The sequence below is a fragment of the Oryctolagus cuniculus genome, chromosome 13 (genome assembly GCF_051225735.1).
Source record: "Oryctolagus cuniculus isolate XC-2025 breed Fujian yellow rabbit chromosome 13, ASM5122573v1, whole genome shotgun sequence".
In the NCBI taxonomy this organism is placed as follows: Eukaryota; Metazoa; Chordata; class Mammalia; order Lagomorpha; family Leporidae; genus Oryctolagus; species Oryctolagus cuniculus.
In genome coordinates this window covers 16,947,347-16,971,024 of record NC_142879.1, presented here as the reverse complement: position 1 = coordinate 16,971,024, position 23,678 = coordinate 16,947,347, and the positions used below count along the sequence as shown (strand labels likewise).

Genomic DNA, 23,678 nt, shown 5'->3' with positions numbered 1-23,678 from the left:
ACACTTATCAAATAAGACACTGGTTCCTGTTTGCTACAAATTAATTTTCCTTCACCCTAGTTAAGAACCATCAGTTGCTAGATCAAGGAAGTTTTTTTGAAAGGCAGAGAGACACAAGATTGTCCATCCACTGGTTCACTCTCCAAAGGCCTCTAATAGCCACGGCTGTGCCAGACCAAAACCAGACCAGGTTTCCCACATGGGTGGCAGGGACTAAATCACCTAACCCCATTATCCGTTGCCTCCCAGGGCGTACATCAGCAGGAAGCTGGAATCAGGAGTGGAGCCAGGTCTCAAGTCCAGTCACTCTGAAACAGAATGCAGGCATCTCAAGCAGTGTCTACCACTGCACCAAACACCCACTCCATGGAATATGCTTTTGAAAATTAAAGCACAAGGGGAGAGCTCTTGACTTGACTGCAGTACCTATCTCTGCCTCCTGCTAATGCGCATTCTGGGGCAGCACTGATGGCTTAGTAACTGGGTGCCTGCCATCCATGTGGGAGACGTGAATGGCCTTCCAGACCTCTGGAAGCTTGTCCCTGGCTACTACAGACATTTAGGGGAGGGATCCAGCAGATGGCAGTATGCTCTCTGGTCTCTCAAGTAAATAAATAATTTTAAAATGCAAATTAAAGTACTAGAAGAAATACTGTGGAGATGTAGCTCAGTCTGGAGCATGAGTGTTCTAGCAAAAGGTCCCCAGGCAGAGAACCACACTTAGGCCTCGCAACTGCAGACAGTTCCTGAGGTAGGTAAGTACGCATGGCGATTCTAATTCTTCTTGGCTGTTATCAGACTGCTTTCTTCTTAACTGTTCTGGTCTGTTTAAATATAACCAGCAAAATCATAGTAAACTCAGACAAAAATGATCAAGAACTGGCTTCCTATTGCTCTGTAGATTAGTGAGTTCACTAGCTGTTTAATTTTAAAGACGTAGAGCATTGATTCCGGCACAATTTACTTAACCAAAGCATAGCAAGTTAATATAAACAAAATTAAGTAAGATGAGCACATTTCACATACCATATAGACTGTGCAAGGGAAACACAGAAAGTTAGATTTTTTAACACTGCCTCGTATGAATATTCAAATTATTAAATTTAAAAAGATTAAGGGATAGGAAAATATATGAGTTGTCCCAAGCTCAAATAATTTTGATAAAAAATACATTTCATGCAAGAAACAGAAAAGTAGTCATTTGGTGCCATGCTTTTATTCAAATGAAAGGGGAAAAACTACACTGTACCAGGAAATAGCAAATCTGACAGTATTTTACAGCACAGCATCTTAAAAAAAAAAAACAAAAACCTGTAAGCAATGCTCTAAAGTGGACAGGTAAGCACACCATACACTGCACATTGCCCAACAGTGACCATGAAATCATAATTCAATAGCTGAATCTGGCTTCAAACAGCCAAATAAAAACTGTAACAGTCATCCTAAAACAAAAGTGAAAAACTGAGAGGAATGAAAACCTTTCCAAGGCTGTGTCAAATAGAAGACTCTTACAGGCTACACTGGGAACCATGAAAAGTGTTTGGCAAGTTAACTGAATAATTATCTCAACAACTTGACCTCCAGTGATGAAAGCACCAATGTGTTTCAGAAGGCTGATGGAAATCCTGATTTCATGAAATGGCATATTTTTTTCATTTGTATAATTTTAAAAACATAATTCAAAAAAAGCTGCACCATAATAAAAAATTTGCAGAGTTAAAGAAATATATCCATATTCCTTTTGCATTAATAAAGTAAAATCTTATACTGAGAGCAATGAACTTTGTGGAAATATTCACATTCTACCTTTAGACATTATGGACATTCAATTCAGTTGCTGGACACATCCCAATTTAAGAACAAAGGATACTCCTGTTTAGTTTTAAGTAGCTCCTCCGTTGTCTTACATCCAATTTTTCTTTATTTAATAGCCAAGTAATATCAAAGAAATTGCTTTGATAAGGGACACTAATTGAACAAATTAAGTAATGTAAAATGATGATTATGTTCTTTTTGACTGTTATTTACCACATTTTGATTAGATTTTTAAGACTAATCTTAATCTAAACATATATCTGACAACTGTTTCTTTCTAATTGTGATAGAAGTTGTGTCTGAAAGGTAAAATGTGCTATTCCCCATTTCAATATTCATATATTATATACACAATATGTATACACTTAAAATATAAGAGTTACATATCCTGGTCTCTTACATGCAGACAGCAGATCACAAATAGTTTTGAGCTACACATATATCTTGCACAGGTATTGGAAAAAAATCTGTGAAATTTTTTTTACAGTTTTAACAAATATACATAAGAACATAAATTACAGTAAAATATTGACAGCATTTGAGAAAATGTTGATAACCCAGATGCAATGATGCCTACGGGCCTTATAATAGAAAAGTACAGCTCAGGGACATCTCATTCCTATTCTTTTTTTTTTTAAATAAGTAAATACATCATATCAGACATTAGTTCTCTCTCTAAACACCTCAATTAGAGAAATGTACATATTTTCATCTCTACTTTCCATGAAAGAAAACAAACTACACATCTCATTTATGATACAACACTGTCTCTCCCCGAGTTTACACAGCTGTCACAACACTGAAACAGAACAGGGTCACATAATCATTCAAGTCTTTTCCTGAGAATGAAGTTTTCCCCCAACTAACCCTCTGGTATACATTGTTAAAGAACAAGGATCATGTAGAAGAGAATTCAAGTGTGTACTTAATCTAAGCTGCTCCACTTGAAAAGGATTAAAAAGAAGAACCCAATGTAAGTAAAATAATGTGAAGCTATCTTAAAATTAAAATGTAGCCCTTTGGACATGTTTAAAAATTCTAAATATACTTTTATATTATAAATATAATGTAGAGACCTCTTGAGAACTTACTTCAGGAAGTCTTACATCTTCAGACTGAAAGACTACTCTCAAAGTGTCATTCACTTCCACCAGCTTATAAAGTGACTTGCTTTAAAAGAGATAGAAAGCCTTTTTTTGTGAAAAGAACAATCTAAATTATTCTGAGTTGGCCAGAAGTGGCATAAAAACAGCACTGATTTAATCAGCAACTTCTGACAGCATATTCTTGGTTAAGCTCATGTGGTTTAAAGCAAACCTACTAGCAGCTCTTCACAACACCTCCTCTTATTTAATACAGAAACGTTAATACTTGAGTGATAATAAATATAGAGTTGTAAATACTCAGCAGAATAATTTTTGCAAATGCTCTAACACCACTTAAACATGAGGGTTATTGTAAAACTAAACACTAGTGTTTCTCTTAACATCATTAAAAAGGTGCAATTACTTCTGAAGGTATATTTCCTACTTTCATGATCTCCACATGAAACAAAATACAAAGGTACTTAGAATAAACCCCCAGGAGAGAAAATAACAAAACAGACCATCTGAAGACAAGCATGTACATTAAAAGGTTAGAAAACAAATAAAACACATAATCTGTAATCCTAGCCATGTCAACCATAAGTCCAATTGGTATCCATGAAAAGTCAGTGCTTCGATGTATGTAATACCAAGCAGGTGAGCCTCATAGCACATCCAGATCTCCACTGGTGAACCAAACTTCCCCTTCCTCTCTTGGCCTTTTCACCTAAGCCAGAATCTTCTATATTCCAAAATACTGTGGTTTAGAATTCCAGTTGTTCTTGACAACAGAGCTTAATGTCCAGTTTTTATTAATAAAAGTCTTGTTGGCAATTAGAAAGATTTTCTATAGGCAGGAAAGATGAAGTGCAAATTTACCACAAATGTTCTGAAGCAAATATTCCCCAGCTCCTATGCCTTAGTGGGTAAGAGTTTTTTGGGTGTTACTGGTCTTTTGGTCTGCCATAAATGGCTATGAATAGTAATTGCATCAACACTGGCAGACAATGTTTTAGCAGGTATGTGGCTGAACTGTTTCCTGTCAGAATTATATTTGTAAAGTCCCTCAATCATTTTTTTAGTGATCGATTTAGGGCCTATCCCGGTCAGTTTATTGATTTCTTCAGTTTCTGGGCAGTAAGTATACAGAGATCTGAACTGGCAGCCTGAATCCCGGAACAAGATTAAGAAGTTGTTGGCATCTGACTTCTCCATTTCCTTTAGGATAAAAAACAAAAACAAAATGAAATAACAACAATAAAATTTTGAATAGTTTATATAATTGGTCAAATTTTGTAATAGTATCTTAGTGACAGATCTTAAGGTCTATTCCTGGTCTTTAAATTTGCAGTCTTCTAGAACCCAATCTAAAATTGAACCAGCTCAGTCTAATAATTATGACAGCTCCTTACAGATCCCTTATATGCTGGTAAAACTTTAGGAGGCCTATGAGTGTATTTTCTTCTGAATTGACTGAGAAAATTCTTACAGTTTTGGGATGTTGCCAAATTTAACTTTTGTGTAAACATGCTTACCTCCAGTATCTTTTTCTTCTGACCTTCGTTTACTTTCCCAGCCAAACAGCAATGAGCTAAAGCATTTTGAATTATGTGCTTATTGGATTTCGCACTGGGTTCTTTGTAGAGCTTTGGTCCTGCAGTAAGGATTTAATAATAACAACAACTTTTCTAAGTCAGAAATAAATGCTACCATTTTTAAATAATGTACTCGTTCCTTCACCAATGAAACACTGTAATAGAAAACAAAATTCTGTCCTTGAAGGCCTCTTACTGGCTGCAGTCCAATCAATGCACTGTTTTGTTCACATAGAGATACACCTGAAGGAGGTTCCTCTGGCTTTTTGAGGAACAGAGAAACAGAGGGAGTAACGTGGAAATAGCTGAACCCCACACTTTAAAGACTGCAAGACTCACTCTAGGAGGTTGTATTAAAAGCCACGGAGTAGGGAGGAAAAAAGGGCCAGCATGAAATACACATGAAAATGCTCTAGCCAGTTTGAACCTCCATAGGCCTTTACGGCTTCTACTTCCGCTGGATCACAGGTGGATGTGGACAGAGACACTACCCTTTCCCCCAGCTTTTTCCCCATACCTGTTCTTCTCCTGCCTTTCCCTATTACCTCTTAATAAGTTGTTCACATTTCTTCTCATTTTCAATCTTGCCTCATTTCTGTACAACTCGTCCTTACCTACTTTTGATATGTGAGGCTGGATACCCTCCTAGATCCAATGCATTGTTCTTATCTTACTTGAAAGGCAGAGTTAGAGAGAGGTAGAGACTCCCCAAATGGCTATAATGGCTGGGGCTGAGCCAGGCCAAAGCCAGGAGCCAAGAACTCCATCCAGGTCTCCCATGTGGGTACAGGTGCCCAAGGATTTGGGCCATCCTTCGCTGCTTTTCCAGGCATGTTAGCAGAGAGTTGGATCAGAAGTGGAGCAGCTGGGACTCAAACTGGCACTGATATGGGATGCTGGCATCACAGGCAGCAGCTTAATCTGCTATACCACAATGCAGGCCTCATTGTTCTATTAGACTCTCTTAATAATTCTAGATACCTGAAATCCTAATCTTAGGGGGAGGAATTTGTGGATTCCAATCTTTTTTAGAGATTTATTTATTTGAAAGGCAAACAGACAAGGAGAGAGGGACAGAGAGAGGGAAGCAGGGCAGAAAGAGAGAGTCCTAATCCATTGGTTTACTTCCCAAATGGCAGCAATAGCCAAATCTGGACCAAGGTTGAATACAGGAGTCAGGAACACTATCCAGGTCTCCATGTGGGTGGCACAGGCTCAAATACTCGGGCCATTCTCTGCTGCCGTCATAGGTGCCTTAGCAGGAAGCTGAATGCCAGTGTTGCAAGAAACAGCTTAACCGGCTGTGCCACAATACCAGCCCCAGATTCTAGCCTTTACTCAGGACTGAAGACCTATGTACTGCAGCTCTGCTCCACTTGTGATCCAGCTCCCTGCAAATGTGCTTGGGAAGGCACTGGAGGGTGGTACACTGCTTGGGCTCCTGTAACCACATGGGAGACCTGGAAGAAGCACCTGGCTCGGCCCAGCCCCAAATGTTGTGGCCATTTGGAGAGTGAACCAGCACATAGAAGATCTCTCTCTCTCTCTCTCTCTCTCTGTGTGTGTAACTCTGCCTTTCAAATAAATAAATAAATAAATAAAATCTTAAATACAAAATTTCCTTAGACCCAATCCACCACATAGAAATGCCCAGCATTTTTAAGAGAGAAGCAGAGAGATGAGATGTAAGTGGCAATCACTAATTCTGTTTAGAAACCTATCTCACACATATGGGACAAGGCACTACACCTCCCTAAGTGAAGCTGTATCACTGGCCTGGAACTGCCTGAGGGTGGCCACCTGAGTTTACTATTTTCCTTCAATGATCTTTTACGTTTAGATTAAAAGGTACCCCAATAAGCCTCTCTTTCTTTACAGTCACAACTAGTGCCATCAGTATGTTAAAATGTTTCTCTAAAATATATGGACACAAACCTGTGTACTCTGTCCCAGAAGCCACTGAAGAAGTCGTTGATGCATTTTCCCAGTCTTTTTCTCCATTTCGACTGCCACAGCGACTGGGAGATAAGAAGCCCTCCACAGACTCTGATCTAAATAGTAAATAAAATATTTTTTAATATCTCCAAGAAAGAAACAATGTTTGGAGCACCAGAGGATAAATGTGAGCAGCAACCCAACCCAGCCTAGAGGCTACAAACAAGACAGCGATGGTGCTATCTTACTCATAGCTATAGTCCAACATGTGAGGCACAGCAGGCCTTGGTAAAGTGTTGAAAGACTGAATGTCTTCCATATAGAGACAGGCAAATATTGCCACAGTACGATAACACAAGATCAGAACTTGACGATGGTGACTGTCACTAGAACACTCTTTTCTGTTATGGGTTTGAGGTACAAGATAATGAAGTACTGAATTTTTGCTTCTAAACTATATCCTAGGAAAGACAGTACAAGAGATCTTTACTAAGTTATAGGCAATCTACTTTGGAATTATTCTAATGGGAAAAACTTTATAGTCAATGGGAAATAAGCTAGAGAGGCTGGTATTACATAGGTTATATATTTTCTATTTCTACCACGATTATCACAATCATATTAGCAATTACTGATGTATAATTATTGTTAATGTTTCATGTTATATAAACTGTCTTATCAATGTCAATAATTCTGAATTCTCAAATATAAATACTAAAAAATGAAAAGAACATTTTATATAATTTATTCTAGCAGAAATCTAAACAGTCCTAAGTTAGCAAAACATAAAAATCTGTGATTATGATTCAGTCATTCTAAAGTAAAAACACTACAGAATTTTTACTTAGGATTTTGTATAATTGTATAATCATACTTAGGATTTTGTACCATATTCTTTTCTATAAAAAATATTCATATTATGGATTTACCTTGGTGTCCTTTTGCCTGAATGCACACTCTCATTATCGCCTGTGTTCAGTGATGCCAAAGAAAGGCTAGAGACTGAAAAAACACGATAAATTCGTGATCCTGAACAAAAACAAAATTAGAAATTTAAAAGGAGCAACTAGTAAAGAGTCTGTTCATTAGCTAACACCAGCATATAAGAATTGATCTTCTACTAGTTTTTCTTTTTTCTTTACTCTTAATCTGAACACATAATATGCTTGCATGCATATATACACTATTTAAAATTAGCAAGGGACTCAATTTTAGGAAAAAATGATAAAATCCACTTGCTGTTACAAAATGAAAGTACTAGTATAAGATATGATACTATGACCCCAGAGAAAGAAAAATTGACAAAAAGAAAATACATCTAGGAATATCTAATTCCTAGGTAGAAAACTAATTTGTTAACTTTAACCAGTATCATATATCATCATCTAGAAGTTTCACTGACTAGAAAAGAGTTCTCAAACTGAATGTTATGTAATTTTTCCTCAGGTTTACAGTAACTATGAGAATTCTCTGAAATTTTCCATGGGGCACTTATTTTTAATAAAATCTCTTTAAAAAACAAGAGGATACATGTTGAATTTTTAAAAAAAAGATAAATTCTCTCAACTCCAGAAATTATCTTTGGATGTTTGCCTCTTTCTTTCTTTCTTTTTCTTTTTCTTTTTCTCTTTCTCTTTTTCTTTTTCTTTTTTTAAAGAAAAAGATTTATTTGAAAGGCAAAGTGACAAAGAGAGGAGGAGAGAGAGAAAAACTGATTTTCTATTGGCTGGTTCATTCCCCAGATGCCTAAAACAGGGCTGGACCAGCCAAGAACTCCATCTGGATCTGCCTTGAGTGGCAGGGGAGCTTTCCCTGGTGTGTTAGCAGGGAGCTGGAATCAGAAATGGACCCGGGCCTTGAACTTACACTCTTCTTTTTTTTTTTTTTTTGACAGGCAGAGTGGACAGTGAGAGAGAGAGAGACAGAGAGAAAGGTCTTCCTTTGCTGTTGGTTCACCCTCCAATGGCTGCCGCGGCCGGCGCACCACGCCGATCTGATGGCAGGAGCCAGGTGCTTCTCCTGGTCTCCCATGGGATGCAGGGCCCAAGGACCTGGGCCATCCTCCACTGCACTCCCGGGCCACAGCAGAGAGCTGGCCTGGAAGAGAGGCACCGGGACAGAATCCGGCGCCCCGACCGGGACTAGAACCCAGGGTGCCGGCGCCTCAAGGCGGAGGATTAGCCTAGTGAGCCGCGGCGCCGGCCCTACACTCTTCTGATACGGGGATGCAGACGTCCAAAGTGGTATGTTAACTGCTGAATCCAATGTCCCCTCTCCACCTCCCCCAACATTTGTATTTAAAGAGCAAGCTTGTGAAATCTTTGATTTTATGTTCCTTATACAGATAGGTTTCTTGTGCATTTCATGCACATAGCACTTATCCTTACATTTACAAGTATGTAAAGGGTAGTTAATTGGGAGAGTATATTGGAGGGCAGAGTTCTCTAACAGGTTAGTATTTAAATTGGGTTTTTAGCATTCATGTTTGTTTTACTGAATATATGCAGGCACACATAAAAACTTAATTCATTCAAAACTCCATTTGTTCATTTTGGTTTTCCAAATAAGAAGCATGCATAATTTCAAATTGTGTCTCCAATTTAGTGTATCAAAGCACAATCAAGTTAGTGCACAAACCAAGCTGGTGTTTCTTTATGAACAGACTCTTCACCACATGTGGTATTACCTGGAGGACCTTTTACTGGTGTTTTGGGGGATTCAATATGATCTCTGTGAATAGATTTTGGCCGCTGCTTTTTTTGTTTTGTCACTTGAGGACGAGGTTTGATTACTGTATCCATATCTTCCATTAGTTTCAGTTGTTTTCTCCTCATATACTCCTGCCTAATAAATTCTCTGCGTGCTCTCTCATCTTCTTTCTTCTGACGTTCTTCCTCGGTTTTACGCCTAATAAATTGAATATGGTTAAATTCTTTATTCTGCAAACTAAAGACAACCGACACTGGAGGGGTTTATATATTTGATGTGAGAAGGAAGAAATAGCTATTTCAGTATATTGGGGGAAAATGATGCATTTAAAATGTACTTTAGATAACCTACATCATATACACACATACAAACACCCACGTATGTACCTACTGCTGAAATTATTTTAAATGAATGTTTCTGGAGAACTTAACTTTGCTATGCCTCAAACTTAAGGATAAAAAATGTAAAATCAGGTAATATTTTGGGAAAACAAATTAACTTCTAAAAAGCACCAAAGGCAGTATTGATCCAGCTCTCTATGTATACTGTAAACATCTCTGAAAAAATCCATTGATAAAAAATTAATAAGAAACTGTAGGAGCTGGCACTGTGGCATAGCAGGTAAAGCCACTGACTGCAGTGCCAGCATCCCATATGGGCACTGGTTTGTGTCCCGGCTGCTCCACTTCCAATGCAGCTCTCTGCTATGGCCTGGGAAAGCAGTGGAAGACGGCCCAAATCCTTGGGCCCCACCCCCATGCGGGAGACCAGGAAGAAGTTCCTGGCTCCTGGCTTTGGATCTACACAGCTCCGGCCATTGCAGCCAACTGGGAAGTGAACCAGCAGATGCAAGACCTCTCTCTCTCTGTAACTCTTTCAAATAAATAAATCTTAAAAAAAAAAAAAACAACAACAACAACCTGCATCCTTGAGCCCATATTCACCACATTTTTGCCTATGTACTATTAGTGCTCAGATGTAAAACTAGCACAGCAATTTCCTTTACCTTGTTTCCTCTTTCTTATGCTCCATTTCTGCTTCTAGCTGCTGTTTCCGGAGCTGAGTTTCCTTCTCCCTTCTTAATCGTTTCTCCAACAAAGCTGCCCGTTTCATTGCCATATCATTTTCTGCTTTTTGATCATCCTAAGAATGAATTTTATTGAAAAAGATGGAACATTTAGGCACCAATATTCTCTTTTTCAATGGCTGTAGTCACACTTTGCCATTACTCTGAACTATTACAACTCCATGTGGACATGTTCCAGAAATTATGAAAGAAGAACTAAATTAAAGTGGTAACAATTCTATCAAGAAACAAAGGACAGCTGTTCCTCTTCCAGTCCAGCTCTCTGCTGTGGCCCGGGAGTGCAGTGGAGGATGGCCCAAGTGCTTGGGCCCTGCACCCGCATGGCAGACCCGGAGGAAGCACCTGGCTCCTCCTGGCTTTGGATCGGCGCAGCGCGCCGGCCATAGCAGCCATTTGGGGAGTGAACCAACGGAAGGAAGACCTTTCTCTCTGTTTCTCTAACTGCCTGTAAAAAAAAAAAAAAAAAAAAAAAGAAAAAAAAGAAAGAAAGAAAGAAAGAAAGAAAGAAAGAAAGAAACAAAGGACAGTATAACCATAAAAAAAACCAGTTTCTTCTTTTACCCTAATAGACAATTTATAGCAGGGTGTTTTCCCTCATTCTAAAAAAATTGCCTTTAATTTGATTTAAAACATACACTTAATAAAGATGATGCAGGATAAAAACACCCAAATTAGTCAACCAATATCACATCACATAAATGCTACTGCTTTACGCTACTGCATACTACACTTTAAATTTTAATGCTACTTTAAACCTACTTGATAGGTTCTAAAATATGCTGACAATTCTTCCTTTAAAGAGAAGATTGAGTATAATCATACTCCTAAAATTCTTTCAACCTGAGAGTTAGTTCAAGATCTATATGCCTCTGGGAGCAAGCAGGCCTCAAAGGGCTTCCAAAATGCTTCATATTTCAGGAAAATAACTGATGTAGAAGTGGTTCATTGTCTTAATGACTCCTGTCAGTTACTGTTGTTAGTTTCAAATAAAAGGCTTTTATATGAAAGTGAGGAACAGAGAACATATCTAAACATGTGATAAAAAAGATTTTTTACAGCTTTGAGTCTACACTGGAAGACTGTTCTAAAAGTCACAGTGTACTTGAACATTACTATACTCCACCAAGGGGGCTACTAAAATATATTTCAGGATTAATGGCAGACTTATAACAAAAAGGAGTGCTACTAAAAGCAGCACATCGACCAACACACACACATACACACCCCATCTGATGAAGGTGTCCCAAACTAAGCCAAATAATAGTACCTTAAAAAAGAATCCACAGCATACTTTCTGGTCATCATCAAATTGTTCTTTATCACTTTCGCCATCATATTTTTCAACAGACACATCAGCCTTTTCAGGGGGTTTCAAATCTGAGAGGGAAACTTCAATCAGATTAACATTCTTTGGAGCAGTAGGTGGGAAAATGGGTTTAGGAGGTGGTTCTATGGGTTGATTCAACTGGTCCTCATTTGGTGTCAGACATACAGTCTCTGTGATAGGCTGTGACAGGACTTCAGACACCGTAGACTCCAAAGGCTTGATCTCCTTTTCTTCTGGGTTATGTTCATGGTGGTCTGAAGTCCCTTTGCATTCCAATTCCTCCTTCTTAAGTTCCTCCTTAGGTTTGGATTCCTTTAGCTGAGGTTCTCCATCATCCCCAAAACATACAAATGACCTAGTCTGAATAGGAACTTGACTGGGGGAAAACCTCCTTAACCGAGGCAGACTATCCACAGATCGTGGCGGTGTCAGGGTGCGATTCAATGGTGTTATTTTTAATTCATTTGGCCTAGGAGTCCTTTGATTTTTAACAGAAAAAGATGTGCTTTTCCTGTTAGAAGACTGTGGTGATGGATGAGCGGGACGAGGGGAGTCTGAGGAGAATGGTGCCATGGTCGATGCCAGGCCCGTCTGCCGAGAAGGTTTAAAATCTCGAAGCTGTTTCTGTGGAGAGGGCTGAGGAGGTGAAATTACCCAGGATTGCTGCTCTCTCATCTGCATCAACATTTCCTGCTGAAGTGACAAGCGTTGCATTTCTTGTTGTAGAAAATGCAGGGATGAATTTAACTTTTCAATGGATTTTGTATATTCTAAAAGTTCTCCTTCATTTAAAGTTTCTTCTGAGGGGCTTGCCAGGTTCCATTGCTTCTCAGGATCCACAGGTGTGGTTGGAGACTTCAGCCATTTTGCTTGAGGGTTCTCCATGCTTTCTTTTATATCTGCCAGAGACTTGCTCCTTTGTTCGTTCGGTTTCTGTGGCTCCTTCTCTTTGGCTCGGTCAGTATACACCTTCTCGTCTTCTGCACCAGCTGCTTCCTCACGAAGAGGGGAAATCCCATCCCCCTTCTTTTTCACCACAGTAAGGAACGCTGTCCTTCCCATTTTCTGCCTCTGTTTAGTGAAAGCAGCTTCCATTTTCTTTTTCTGGGCTTCTATAGCACGTCTCTTTTCTTCTAGTTTCATCCTAAGATGTACCATTTCAGAAGCCAACAACTGGGTAGTGTCCCTTCCTTGCGGAAGGCCCGTTTCTTCTGGAATTTGTGCCCAAGCAACTACATGAGGAATGTTAAGTTCAGAGCCCTCTGGTGTAGTTTTTTGAGAACTGCTTCCACTACTTTTTCCATCAGCATGGTTCAATTTCTTGAATTTCTGTTCTGCAAAGCTGGTCATCTTCACTCCAGAACTAGAAGAAGCACTGCTACCTGGCTGAGACTTGGTACTTACAGTGCTTGGGCAAGGACTCAAAGCTTCTCTGGGGTTGCTGGTTCGTAGGTCATAATCCTGAAGAAATTTAGATGCATCATCCATGTCAGAGTCCAAGCTTACAGTGTAGTCTCTCAAAGAAGAATCTTCATCCATAGTTTCAGGAATATCTTCTGAAGGTACATGAATTCCAGTGTCTACTTCAGTATTGTCAGTTATGGGACTCAAGGCACCTTTTGTATCAGTTACATTATCAGGACTAGATTGATTTAGCCTGATATTTGAATTTAGGATACTCATTTCCTGGCTATGAAGGAAGAAGCCATTAGCAATTTGGTCTGGCTGAGGAGTACGGGGAGATTTTTCGGTATCATGAATTATCTGTAATGCTTCTTCAATGCTTGGTGTCTCAATCTGATTGCCAAACTCATCTAGAAGTATTCTATTTTGCAAAGCTCCATTTGGAAGCCTGTAATGAATGTTCTCATTAGAATTTAGTTCATTTGTATTAAGGGGCACATAAGACCTGAGGTCACTGTGAGACTCCACATTAAATTCTTCTTCAATGCTCTCTGCTTCCTCCTCTCCATTTACTGGCTTGAAGGACAGGTTCTTCCTAATGTGTTTAGACGTGCGACTGTTATTCAGAGTAAGTCCTTCATTACTAATAGATCGAGTGATTCCTCGGGTGGGAGTCGGTCTCCGTACACTATCTTCTTTATCAAAAGAAATATCAAATGAAACACCATGTACTGATGACCTAAAAAATTTTACAGAAAAAATAATCTCAGAAAAGAAATGATTTTTAAAATATAATTAAAAATATGAATATTTCCTTTGAATATTATTTGCATTTCCTGTCTTTCCTCATTTCTCATAATCGTACTGTCCTCAAGATAACCTAGAGGTACTTAGCTTTCTTTTAAATTTAGTCCTTTTGACCTTTCTATCATCTTCCTTAGTTGCCCTTTTCAAATTTAGGTACTAAGTAAAAGTCTACATTTAGAAATTTGATTAGCATCAAAAAAGACGACACAGATAAAAATAGCATTTCTTGAAAATGGATATACACAATAAATAGCTCTGTTGTTTACCTTTTCTCTTTGGGCCATGTCCCTATGAAGCCATCAACATAGGACATGGATGAAGATCTTCTAATTCCTCCTTCAAATGCAAAAAAAAAATGTCATTGAACTTAACTGACTTCACATATCTGAGAATTTCTTAATAGCACGTTAGAAATTAGTAGGCACATATGGAGAGTCAGACATCATTTTATTGATAAGCAAACACAGACACAGACTAATCCCTGAATGCATATATTTTAGCTACTTTTCAGAAAAAAGAATGCATTTTTCTAATATTTATTCTCAGTGAGCTACTTTAAACTAGTATTTTTCTAGGCTTTTAAAGATGCATTACCTGAGGCTGAAGAGTGAGCGTGGGGACGTGAATATCTAGAAGGCAAATGATGAGACTGTGTATATGTAGCTCCTTCCCCACTGCAATGTAAAATGCTTTATTTTAGCTGTTTTATATTTTATAAAGAATGGTTAAAATTAGAAACAATACTATCACTTCTGATTCTATATTCTAAAATGACAGAAATAAGGCAATACATTGTTTAAACCAAAGAATGGCTGAAATTACAATGACATCTATATCTACATACAACCTGAAGTACTTTCTTTATACACCTCAATGTCCTTGTGAGATAAGATATGGGATATTATTTTTATTTTACAAATAGAAAAATGGAGAAACAAAAAAGACACCAAGTGAAACTCACCAATTTGAAAAAGTTGAGTCAAATCTAAACTAAAACTATTGGTCTAATAAACCCATGTAAAAGATCCCGACAGCCTCCCTGCTCACAGACTGAGGTCTCTGCACCTTCAGCAGTTAAATGAAGACAGTGAGCTGGACCTTGAAGACCACAGTGCCTTTGAAGACATCAAACTTTCCTGTCATTTCTTCTTATTTGATTCCACCTCATTCCAGTTATTGTAGAGGATCAGACAGTTTACTCAAATTGTAATGACATTTGTCCAGAATTAAGCTGTCTGTTCTTAACTTTTCTCTTTGTAAGTTTTAAGTCTGCCGGGTCCCTCTTTGCACTCAGGTGAAGAAGTTAAGCATCTTCACTCATAATTAATTGAAAACAGATTGGGAACAGACATAGTGATTTCTGTAGCTATCTCAAATCATATTTTTTCTTGGCTGATATAAATTGAGAAGGTGGACAAGTCAATCAAAGAATTCAAAGGTGAATATCAATGCTATATTCTTAATATTTAATGAAAGTTTAATTAATGACTTTTCCCAAAAGCAACAATACCTGAAGAACCTGCTCTGTCCAAAGCAAATGCTTTTCAGTGGACATTCCCCACACCTCCTCTCTCGCAGCTTAACTGCACATCACACTTTGTTTTATTTGTCATCATTTGTTAGGACTGTAAGAGATTCCTCACACTGCTCCCCTGATGTGTGTGCTATTATCCCTCCCTCTAAAATCACTTCTGCAGTTTCTACTCTCCCTCAGATCTATAGGTGTGTTGGAAGGTAATCCTGAATAGAAACAGGTTAGTTATTAAAATGTGCTCACTCTTTTCTTCTTCCCCAAATAATGGCCAAAATGTTGTAAAGGTCAATTGTACTTTCATATGTGCAGAGGATTTTGATCTGATATAACTCTTGAGTAGGAGGTGGTGTGTAGATTAGCTGGTGGGATGCCTTCTGCTTTGCCTGTCTTCTTCCTTAGATTTCTTTCTCCTACAATAGCATTTGTAGATGTGCCTACATTATCCCAGGGAAGAGCAGAAAGTTTCGAGTCCTTCCTCAAAAGTTCCACAGTGTTGGAGAACTACAATGGGCCACACGGAGACTTACAGAAGTGAGAGGATGGCTAGGAGCCTAGAATGACGGCTGCACAATAACTCTTCAGGGAAAAGAATTTAGACATCTATCTGGGTTAGACATCTGCTAGGAAAAAGTAGCCACTCAGATATCGGAGAGAAAGAAAAGAGATGAGTCTTCCCAGGGGACCTAAATGAAAACATTTTCCAGTGTTAGAAATTGGGAACTTGTCCATTCAGCTTCCTAGAACAGTACTTATGGAATCATCTGCTCTTCAAAATTAAAAAATTTAATAGGGTAGGAGTGATACTGAGTGTTTTTCAAAAGTAATTTCCAAAGAAGGAAAGGTTACTATGTAACCAACTCAGGAAAGCACTGAGGGAATAATAGGTTGAAAAACGCTTCCCATGAGGAAAAAAAAAAAAAATACACAGAAGCTCCTAGATCAGAAATACTTTAATTTAACCTCTTTGTACTAAATCCCAGAGACAGTTATGGAACAGAGAAATTTAACAGAAGGTAAGAAAAGTCATAGTAGAAAATCAGAGGATAATGCAAAGCTTTCTTAATTCATAAGAAATAACTTTATAGACATCAGAAAGTTCATACAAGTAAGAAGCCTCACATAGGAAGTAAAAGTATTTAAGAGTTCTGCCAAGGCTTGGGTTTCACATTCATTAACATGCACTTGAGAAAGTGACTTCTTAAATGTGAGGAACAGGTGACAGCTTCAGTTAAGTTTATGTGTTTAAATATTGAACCAAGAATTTATACATAAAGCACTTTATAAAAAATTCAATTTTAAAAATGTGTTTTAATGGATCTACTTGAATTTCTAAAAACCCTCAAAATATATACATTTTAACTGAAAAAAAAAATCAGATGGGTTAAGGAGCCAAAGTCAACATAAATTTTAGGTTCTAATAAATAAATGAATAGCTAATTATAGGATCTGCTGAAAACATTTCTAAACAAACTGATGTCCCTACCACAAACTTGTAGCAAAAGTCAGGATTATCCTGAAAATAAATGGCAGGACATTTTTACTTTGCTTTTAGTTCAATTCCTGATGTTAAGAACTAAAGCACTAGATTAAGATCCAAGATTACAATAAATATTGTGACTTCTCAATAGCTTTAGTAACCTGAAAATAAAATGGTGGGAAAAATTGCCTTAGAGATTTTTTTAAAAAATCATAAAAAATTTTTACAATCCAGATGTAATTAATAAATTTCCCTCTGATGCCTAAGAATTACTTATTAGATAATTCTCAATTATGGTACTGGGCAATACTCAATCATTTCAGTGTATATTTCAATTAAAGTTAAAACAGACTTTAATAGGATAAGCTAATTAAAACAGTTCAAAATCTAACAAAAAAACTTGTTCAATATGATGTTACTTGATTTCATGAATGTTTAGAACGGAAATAGTGAAAATGAAGCCACTGTGGACTCTACCTTGAAGTGAAGTCAGAACTACATGAACCATCCAAAACATTTCTCTTGGCAGCATTCAAGACAGGAACTGTCACAGGTTCAGCTAGAATAAAAGACAGAACCTCAAAATTACATGCTTAGCAGGTTTCTAACATCATTTAAAGAATTTGGGGCCATAAATACTTAAAATGTAATTTCTAATACTCTCATTACTTAGAAATTTTAGCACAAAGTTTTCTTCTTAAATAATTTTCAAAGGATCAAATTTTCTTTAAATTCTTCCTTAAGTACTAAACTTTGTTAAGTTTAATTGAAGGGAAAAGACCTAACATAAAATAAATGCAGTGTTTAAGATTAAAAATAAATCTGAATGTTTAATTTTGTGAAAGCTTTCACAGAACTTCAGGTACATGTGGTCATCTTTGCTTTTTTTATGAAATGGCTGGTATTTTAGTAATCAATTAAAGAAAGACACAATTTAATTGGAAAAAATTTAAACCTATTGGTATAAGTTTACATTTTTGTAATTAACCCTGGGGGAAGAGGAAATTTACTTTCTGATTTTGTGAGTTCTAATGCAACAGAAGGAATGTATGTGAAAATTCCATTAATTTAAAAAATTGTGCTAATAAATACTAGGTATGAAAATTAGTAAGGTATTTGACCTTACTTAATAGCCTTAGGGAAGGATCTCAACTACTATTTTTTTTTAAAGATTTTATTTATTTATTTAAAGGCAAAGTTACAGAGAGGCAGAAACAGAGAGAAAGAGAGAGAGATCGTCTATCTGACGGTTCATTTCCCAAGTGGCCACAACAGCTGGAGCTGGGCTGATCCAAAGCCAGGAGCCAGGAACTTCTTCCGAGTCTCCCATGTGGGTACAGGGGCCCAAGCACTTGGGCCATCTTCTACTGCTTTCTCAGGCCTAGCAGAGAGCCGGATTGAAGTGGAGCAGCAAAGTCTTGAACTGGTGCACATATGGGATGACAGCACTGCAGGCGGCAGCTCTACCTGCTACGCCATAGCACCAGCCCTGGGATCTCCACTTCTTTAAAGATATTCTTTGTTTTACAATGGCTCAATATTCAGAATCTTTTCTTTTTTAAAGATTTATTTATTTATTTGAAAGGCAGAGTTACAGTGAGACAGAGAAGGAGAGAATGAGATCTTCCAATGGCTGGTTCACTCCACAAATGGCTGCAAAGGCCAAAGCTGGGCCAGTCCAAAGCCAGCAGCCAGGAGCCAGGAGCCAAGAGCTTCTTCTGAGTCTCCCACATGGGTGCAGGGACCAAAGGACTTGGGCCATCTTTGCTGCTTTCCCAGGAATATTAGCAGAGAGCTAGATCAGAAGTGGAGCAACTGAGGCTCAGAACAATGCAAATATAGGATGCCAGTGCTGTAGGCAGCAGCTTTACCTACTATGCCACAACACCAGTCCCAATATTCAAAATCTTCTGTAAGCTGAGAGACTAGTGCAGAGTGAATACTCACAGTCATGTTTCACAGATTCTTGCCTGAAGCAACCTTACTGTACGCATAAGAATGATGTGCCTTCCCCTAGGTTAACATGTTCCCCTCCTTTCTGACCTCTCTTCTCTTCTTTTATTGCTTTTTTGGGGGTAAAAATAATGGTAGTGAGGAGAAAAAAGAAATTTGGAGCCAAGGGAAGCTGTTAAGTAGCTGGAATGCACAATGATCTTGTTCTGTGTTGGGTGGAGGTGCTCATCAATAGCTGAAAGCACTGGCCCCAAAAGATATGCTGGAGAAAGTTTTTAGGAGGACTGAAGTTGTAATTTAAGATCATTTTTTCCCTGTAGACATAAACCTCTGGTTTTATTTTTATTTATTTATTTATTTATTTTATTATTATTTTTTTTGACAGGCAGAGTGGACAGTGAGAGAGAGAGAGAGAGAGAGAAAGGTCTTCCTTTACTGTTGGTTCACCCTCCAATGGCCGGCGCACGGCGCTGATCCGATGGCAGGAGCCAGGAGTCAGGTGCTTTTCCTGGTCTCCCATGGGGTGCAGGGCCCAAGCACTTGGGCCATCCTCCACTGCATTCCCAGGCCACAGCAGAGAGCTGGCCTGGAAGAGGGTCAACCGGGACAGAATCCGGCGCCCCAACCGGGACTAGAACCCGGTGTGCCGGCGCCGCTAGGTGGAGGATTAGCCTAGTGAGCCGCGGCGCCGGCCAAACCTCTGGTTTTATAATGAAAGCCAGTGGAAAGTCTATTTTGCTAAGTGAGATTCTGCTGTAGAAAAAAATTCAGGAAGTTTTTTGCTCTTTATAACTAGGGGGTCTCTTTATTTCTTATTAGTTGTATCATTATATATAATCAATAGTCATGATATTATAATAATCACAAGATCTTCTAGGTTTAAAATTTATACACAAATATTTTATGATTTATTGGCAAATTCAAGTTTGGCCAAGCCAATGTCTGAGTAGATTGTGGATAATATAATTTTAAAACTAAGAATTTAGTAGGGAAACAAGCTAGGGAGAGGGGTAAAAAACACAGAGAAGAAAATAGGCCAAGAGTTAAAAGCTGAAATTTCTCACTGTAAGACTTCAAAAATGGAGTTATTCTTGTCATTTTTTCTTACCTCTTTAACCATCACAATTATTCATTTATCACAGAGAATTTCAGTGGCTTTAAATATTAAAATACTCAGAATTTGTCAAGGGTAACAACTAAAATCTGAAACAATAGGCTTTCCTCTTTTAAAAGACTAACCAAGTAGAGTAATACAAACTTCCATTTTCTACATTGAAAATAAAATGATTAATTACCTCCTTGTGGATGAAAAACACGAGGCTGCACAAATGATGGCTTCACAACTTCAAACCACCAGAAGAGTTCTGCCATGAACACCAGATAATTACTCTATGTAAGAAAGTTAAGAAAACTTAAATTAGGTAAAACTTGACTATAAATTAATAAATAGAACTTTATTTTGTTTTATCTACTAAAATATAGGCTTAGATCTTATTCATCACTAGAGTAATATATGTGCTATTGAACTTAGGATAGAATACTGTCTCTTGTGGGCAAAAATTACAACCACTATTCAAATCCTCTTTGCTAATCTGCTGTCTAGTGTCAGAATGGTGGTCTGATTTGTCAAGTATGTATTAATATCTCTGGCTGTACAGAACTTTAAGAGAATATATAAGGCACTTTTCTTCCAAAGTAAATACAACTTAAACAGCTATTCACTGTTTGGGCACTCTTTAGAGTGATTATCTTTTTTATTTATTTATTTTTTTTATTTTTTTATTTTTTTTTTTTTTGACAGGCAGAGTGGACAGTGAGAGAGAGAGACAGAGAGAAAGGTCTTCCTTTGCCGTTGGTTCACCCTCCAATGGCCGCCGCGGCCAGCGCGATGCGGCCGGCGCACCGCGCTGATCCGATAGCAGGAGCCAGGAGCCAGGTGCTTTTCCTGGTCTCCCATGGGGTGCAGGGCCCAAGCACCTGGGCCATCCTCCACTGCACTCCCGGGCCACAGCAGAGGGCTGGCCTGGAAGAGGGGCAACCGGGACAGAATCCGGCGCCCCGACCGGGACTAGAACCCGGTGTGCCGGCGCCGCTAGGCGGAGGATTAGCCTAGTGAGCCGCGGCGCCGGCCTGATTATCTTTTTTAAAAAAAATTAATTAAGATCTATTCAGACCCTTAGAAATTTCTCTGAAAAATAATGAGGGGCTGGCGCCGTGGCTCACTAGGCTAATCCTCCGCCTGCGGCGCTGGCACCCCGGGTTCTAGTCCCGCCTGGGACGTCAGATTCTGTCCCGGTTGCTCCTCTTCCAGTCCAGCTCTCTGCTGTGGCCCGGGAGGGCAGCGGAGGATGGCCCAAGTGCTTGGGCCCTGCACCCGCATGGGAGACCAGGAGGAAGCACCTGGCTCCTGGCGCGCAGCGCTGAGTGTGGCAGCCATTAGGGGAGTGAACCAATGGAAGGAAGACTTTTCTCTCTGTCTCTCTCTCACTGTCTACAACTCTCTCTGTCTCTCTCTCTAACTCTGCCTGTCAAAAAATAAAAAAGAAAAAAGAAAAAAGAAAAAGAATGAGGTATATTTAAAAATATCCCATTTATGTGCCAAACTCAACAGTAATCTGGACACTAAATAATACCACAGTTTAGAGTAGCCAATTCTTCATTTTGAAATATACAAGGGGTTGGTGCTGTGGCTTAGTAAGTTAAGCATCTGCCTATCACGCTGGCATCCCATATGGGTGTTGGCTTCTCCACTTCTGATCCAGCTCCTTGCTGATGGCCTGAGAAAGCAGTGGGGGGGGGGGGCTGCGACACTGCGGCTCACTAGGCTAATCCTCTGCCTGCAGTGCCAGCACCCCGGGTTCTAGTCCCGGTTGGGGCGGCGGATTCTGTCCCGGTTGCTCCTCTTCCAGTCCAGCTCTCTGCTGTGGCCTGGGAGTGCAGTGGAGGATGGCCCAAGTGTTTGGGCCCTGCAACCGCATGGGAGACCAGGAGGAAGCTCCTGGCTTCGGATTGGTGCATTTGGGGGGTGAACCAATGGCAAAAGGAAGACCTTTCTCTCTGTCTCTCTCTCTCACTGTCCACTCTGCCTGTCAAAAAAAAAAAAAAAAAAAAGAAAAGAAAAGAAAGCAGTAGGGATGGCCCAAGTGCTTGGGTCCCTGTACCTGCCTGGGAGACCTGGAGGAAGCTCCTGGCTCCTGGCTTCAGATCGGTCCAGCTCCAGCCGTTGTGGCCATTTGAAAAGTGAACCAGCGGATGCAAGACCTCTCTCTCTTTGTCTCTCCCTCTCTCTGTCTGTAACTCTGCCTCTCAAGTAAATAAACAAACAAGTATTTTTTAAAAGAAATATACAAAAACATTATTTACATAATTTAACATGTCTACATAATTCTGAAAAGTTATTAATAGGGGTAAGCCAACAACATTTTATTTATACCAGAAAATGCAAAACAAATGCACTGATTGGCTTAAAATTAAAAAGATGGACTAAGGGTCATCAAAAGCACATTTGTACCACCAGCTTACATTTTAAAATGTATATACCACAAAGCTATAATTTCCAACATTTTTTAAAAAGATTTATTTATTTCAGATCAGAGTTACAGACAGAGGGAGAGACAGGGAAAGAGGTCTTCCATCCGCTAGTTCACTCCCCAGATGGCTGCAACAGCTGGAGCTGGGAGGATCTGAAGCCAGGAGTCAGGAGCCAGGAGCAAAGAGCCTCATCTGGGTCTCTCACATGGATGCAGGGGCCCAAGCACTTGGGCCATCTTCCACTACATTCCCAGGCCATTAGCAAGGAGCTGGATCAGAAGTGGAGAAGCTGGGACCTGAACTAGAGGCCATATGGTATGCTGGTGCTACAGGCAGAAGTTTAATCTACTATGCTATAGCACCAACCCCCATCCTAATTATTTTTAAAATTTATTTTATTTATATGAAAGACAGAATTACTGAGAGAGGTAGAGACAGAGAGACAGGTCTTCCATCTGCTGGTTCACTCCCCAGATGGCCACAATGGCCGGAGCTGTGCTGATCCGAAGCCAGGAGCCAGGAGCTTCCTCCGGGTCTCCCACGCGGGTGCAGGGCCCCAAGGACTTGGGACATTTTCCAGTGCTTTCCCAGGCCATAGCAGAGAGCTGGATTGGAAGAGGAGCAGCCGGGACTCGAACTGGCGCCCATATGGGATGATGGTGCTTTAGGCCAGGGCTTCAACCTGCTGCGCCACAACACCAGCCCCCATCATAATTATTTTAAACATGCCCTTTAAATTTTGGGTATTTAACATCTAATAGTTTCAAATGTATTAATATTTCATGTTTGTGATATCTAACTTCATATTGAATTTGTTTTAAAATTATCATTTGAAATATGATTTTGCCTTCTTCCCTGATAATTATGAACAATTCTCAAGGCTCAGTACACTCTCCCTTAGAGTTCACGTACTCTTTTAGGTTCTCATATTTAGGTGGTGAATTTCAATTAGTCATCTCTTACATGATAATTCTAGAAGGCCGTTGTGTGAAGTAGCGAAGTAAAGAGGAACTGAGGGTGGCTCTTGAGTTTTTTCTTGGGCAACCAATATTACCATTTCATGAGAGGGAGAAGACTTGCAGAAATAGGTAGTGAAAGGAATCAAGATTATATTATTTATTTTATTATATATTTTTTTAAAATTTGAATATTTATTTTGAAAAAGTCACAGAGATAGATCTTCCATCCACTGCTTCACTCTAGATGCCTCAATGGCCAGCACTGGGCAAGGCCAAAGTCAGGAGTCAATCGCTTCATTCCAGTCTCTCACGTGGGTGACAGGGGCCCAGACACATGAGCCATCTTCTGATGCTTTTCCCAGGCCTTTAGCATAAGCTGGGTTGGAAGTGGAGCAGCCAGGACACAAACCGGTGCCCATATGGGATGCTGTTATCTCAGGTCATGACTTTACCTACTCTG

The 23,678-nt window shown here is 39.2% G+C and overlaps 1 protein-coding gene across 4 annotated transcripts in view; it reads right to left on the bottom strand.

The window, feature by feature from the left end:
- Positions 1-1,200: 1,200 nt before the first annotated feature.
- CAMSAP2 (calmodulin regulated spectrin associated protein family member 2) overlaps positions 1,201-23,678 on the bottom strand; it is a 119,406-nt gene continuing 96,928 nt past the window's right edge. For 2 of the 4 annotated variants that reach the window (XM_002717673.6, XM_008268683.5), the window contains 11 exons: positions 20,024-20,117; positions 17,253-17,334; positions 14,359-14,438; positions 14,031-14,100; positions 11,494-13,696; positions 10,146-10,282; positions 9,117-9,337; positions 7,360-7,432; positions 6,431-6,546; positions 4,436-4,554; positions 1,201-4,118 (listed from right to left, as the gene is read on the bottom strand). In XM_002717673.6, coding sequence (XP_002717719.2) covers positions 3,813-4,118; positions 4,436-4,554; positions 6,431-6,546; positions 7,360-7,432; positions 9,117-9,337; positions 10,146-10,282; positions 11,494-13,696; positions 14,031-14,100; positions 14,359-14,438; positions 17,253-17,334; positions 20,024-20,117 — 3,501 coding nt within the window. In that variant the 3' untranslated portion in view covers positions 1,201-3,812. Of the gene's footprint in view, positions 4,119-4,435; positions 4,555-6,430; positions 6,547-7,359; positions 7,460-9,116; positions 9,338-10,145; positions 10,283-11,493; positions 13,697-14,030; positions 14,101-14,358; positions 14,439-17,252; positions 17,335-20,023; positions 20,118-23,678 lie in introns of all 4 variants that reach the window. The other 2 variants (XM_008268684.5, XM_070055073.2) reach the window with 1 other exon arrangement.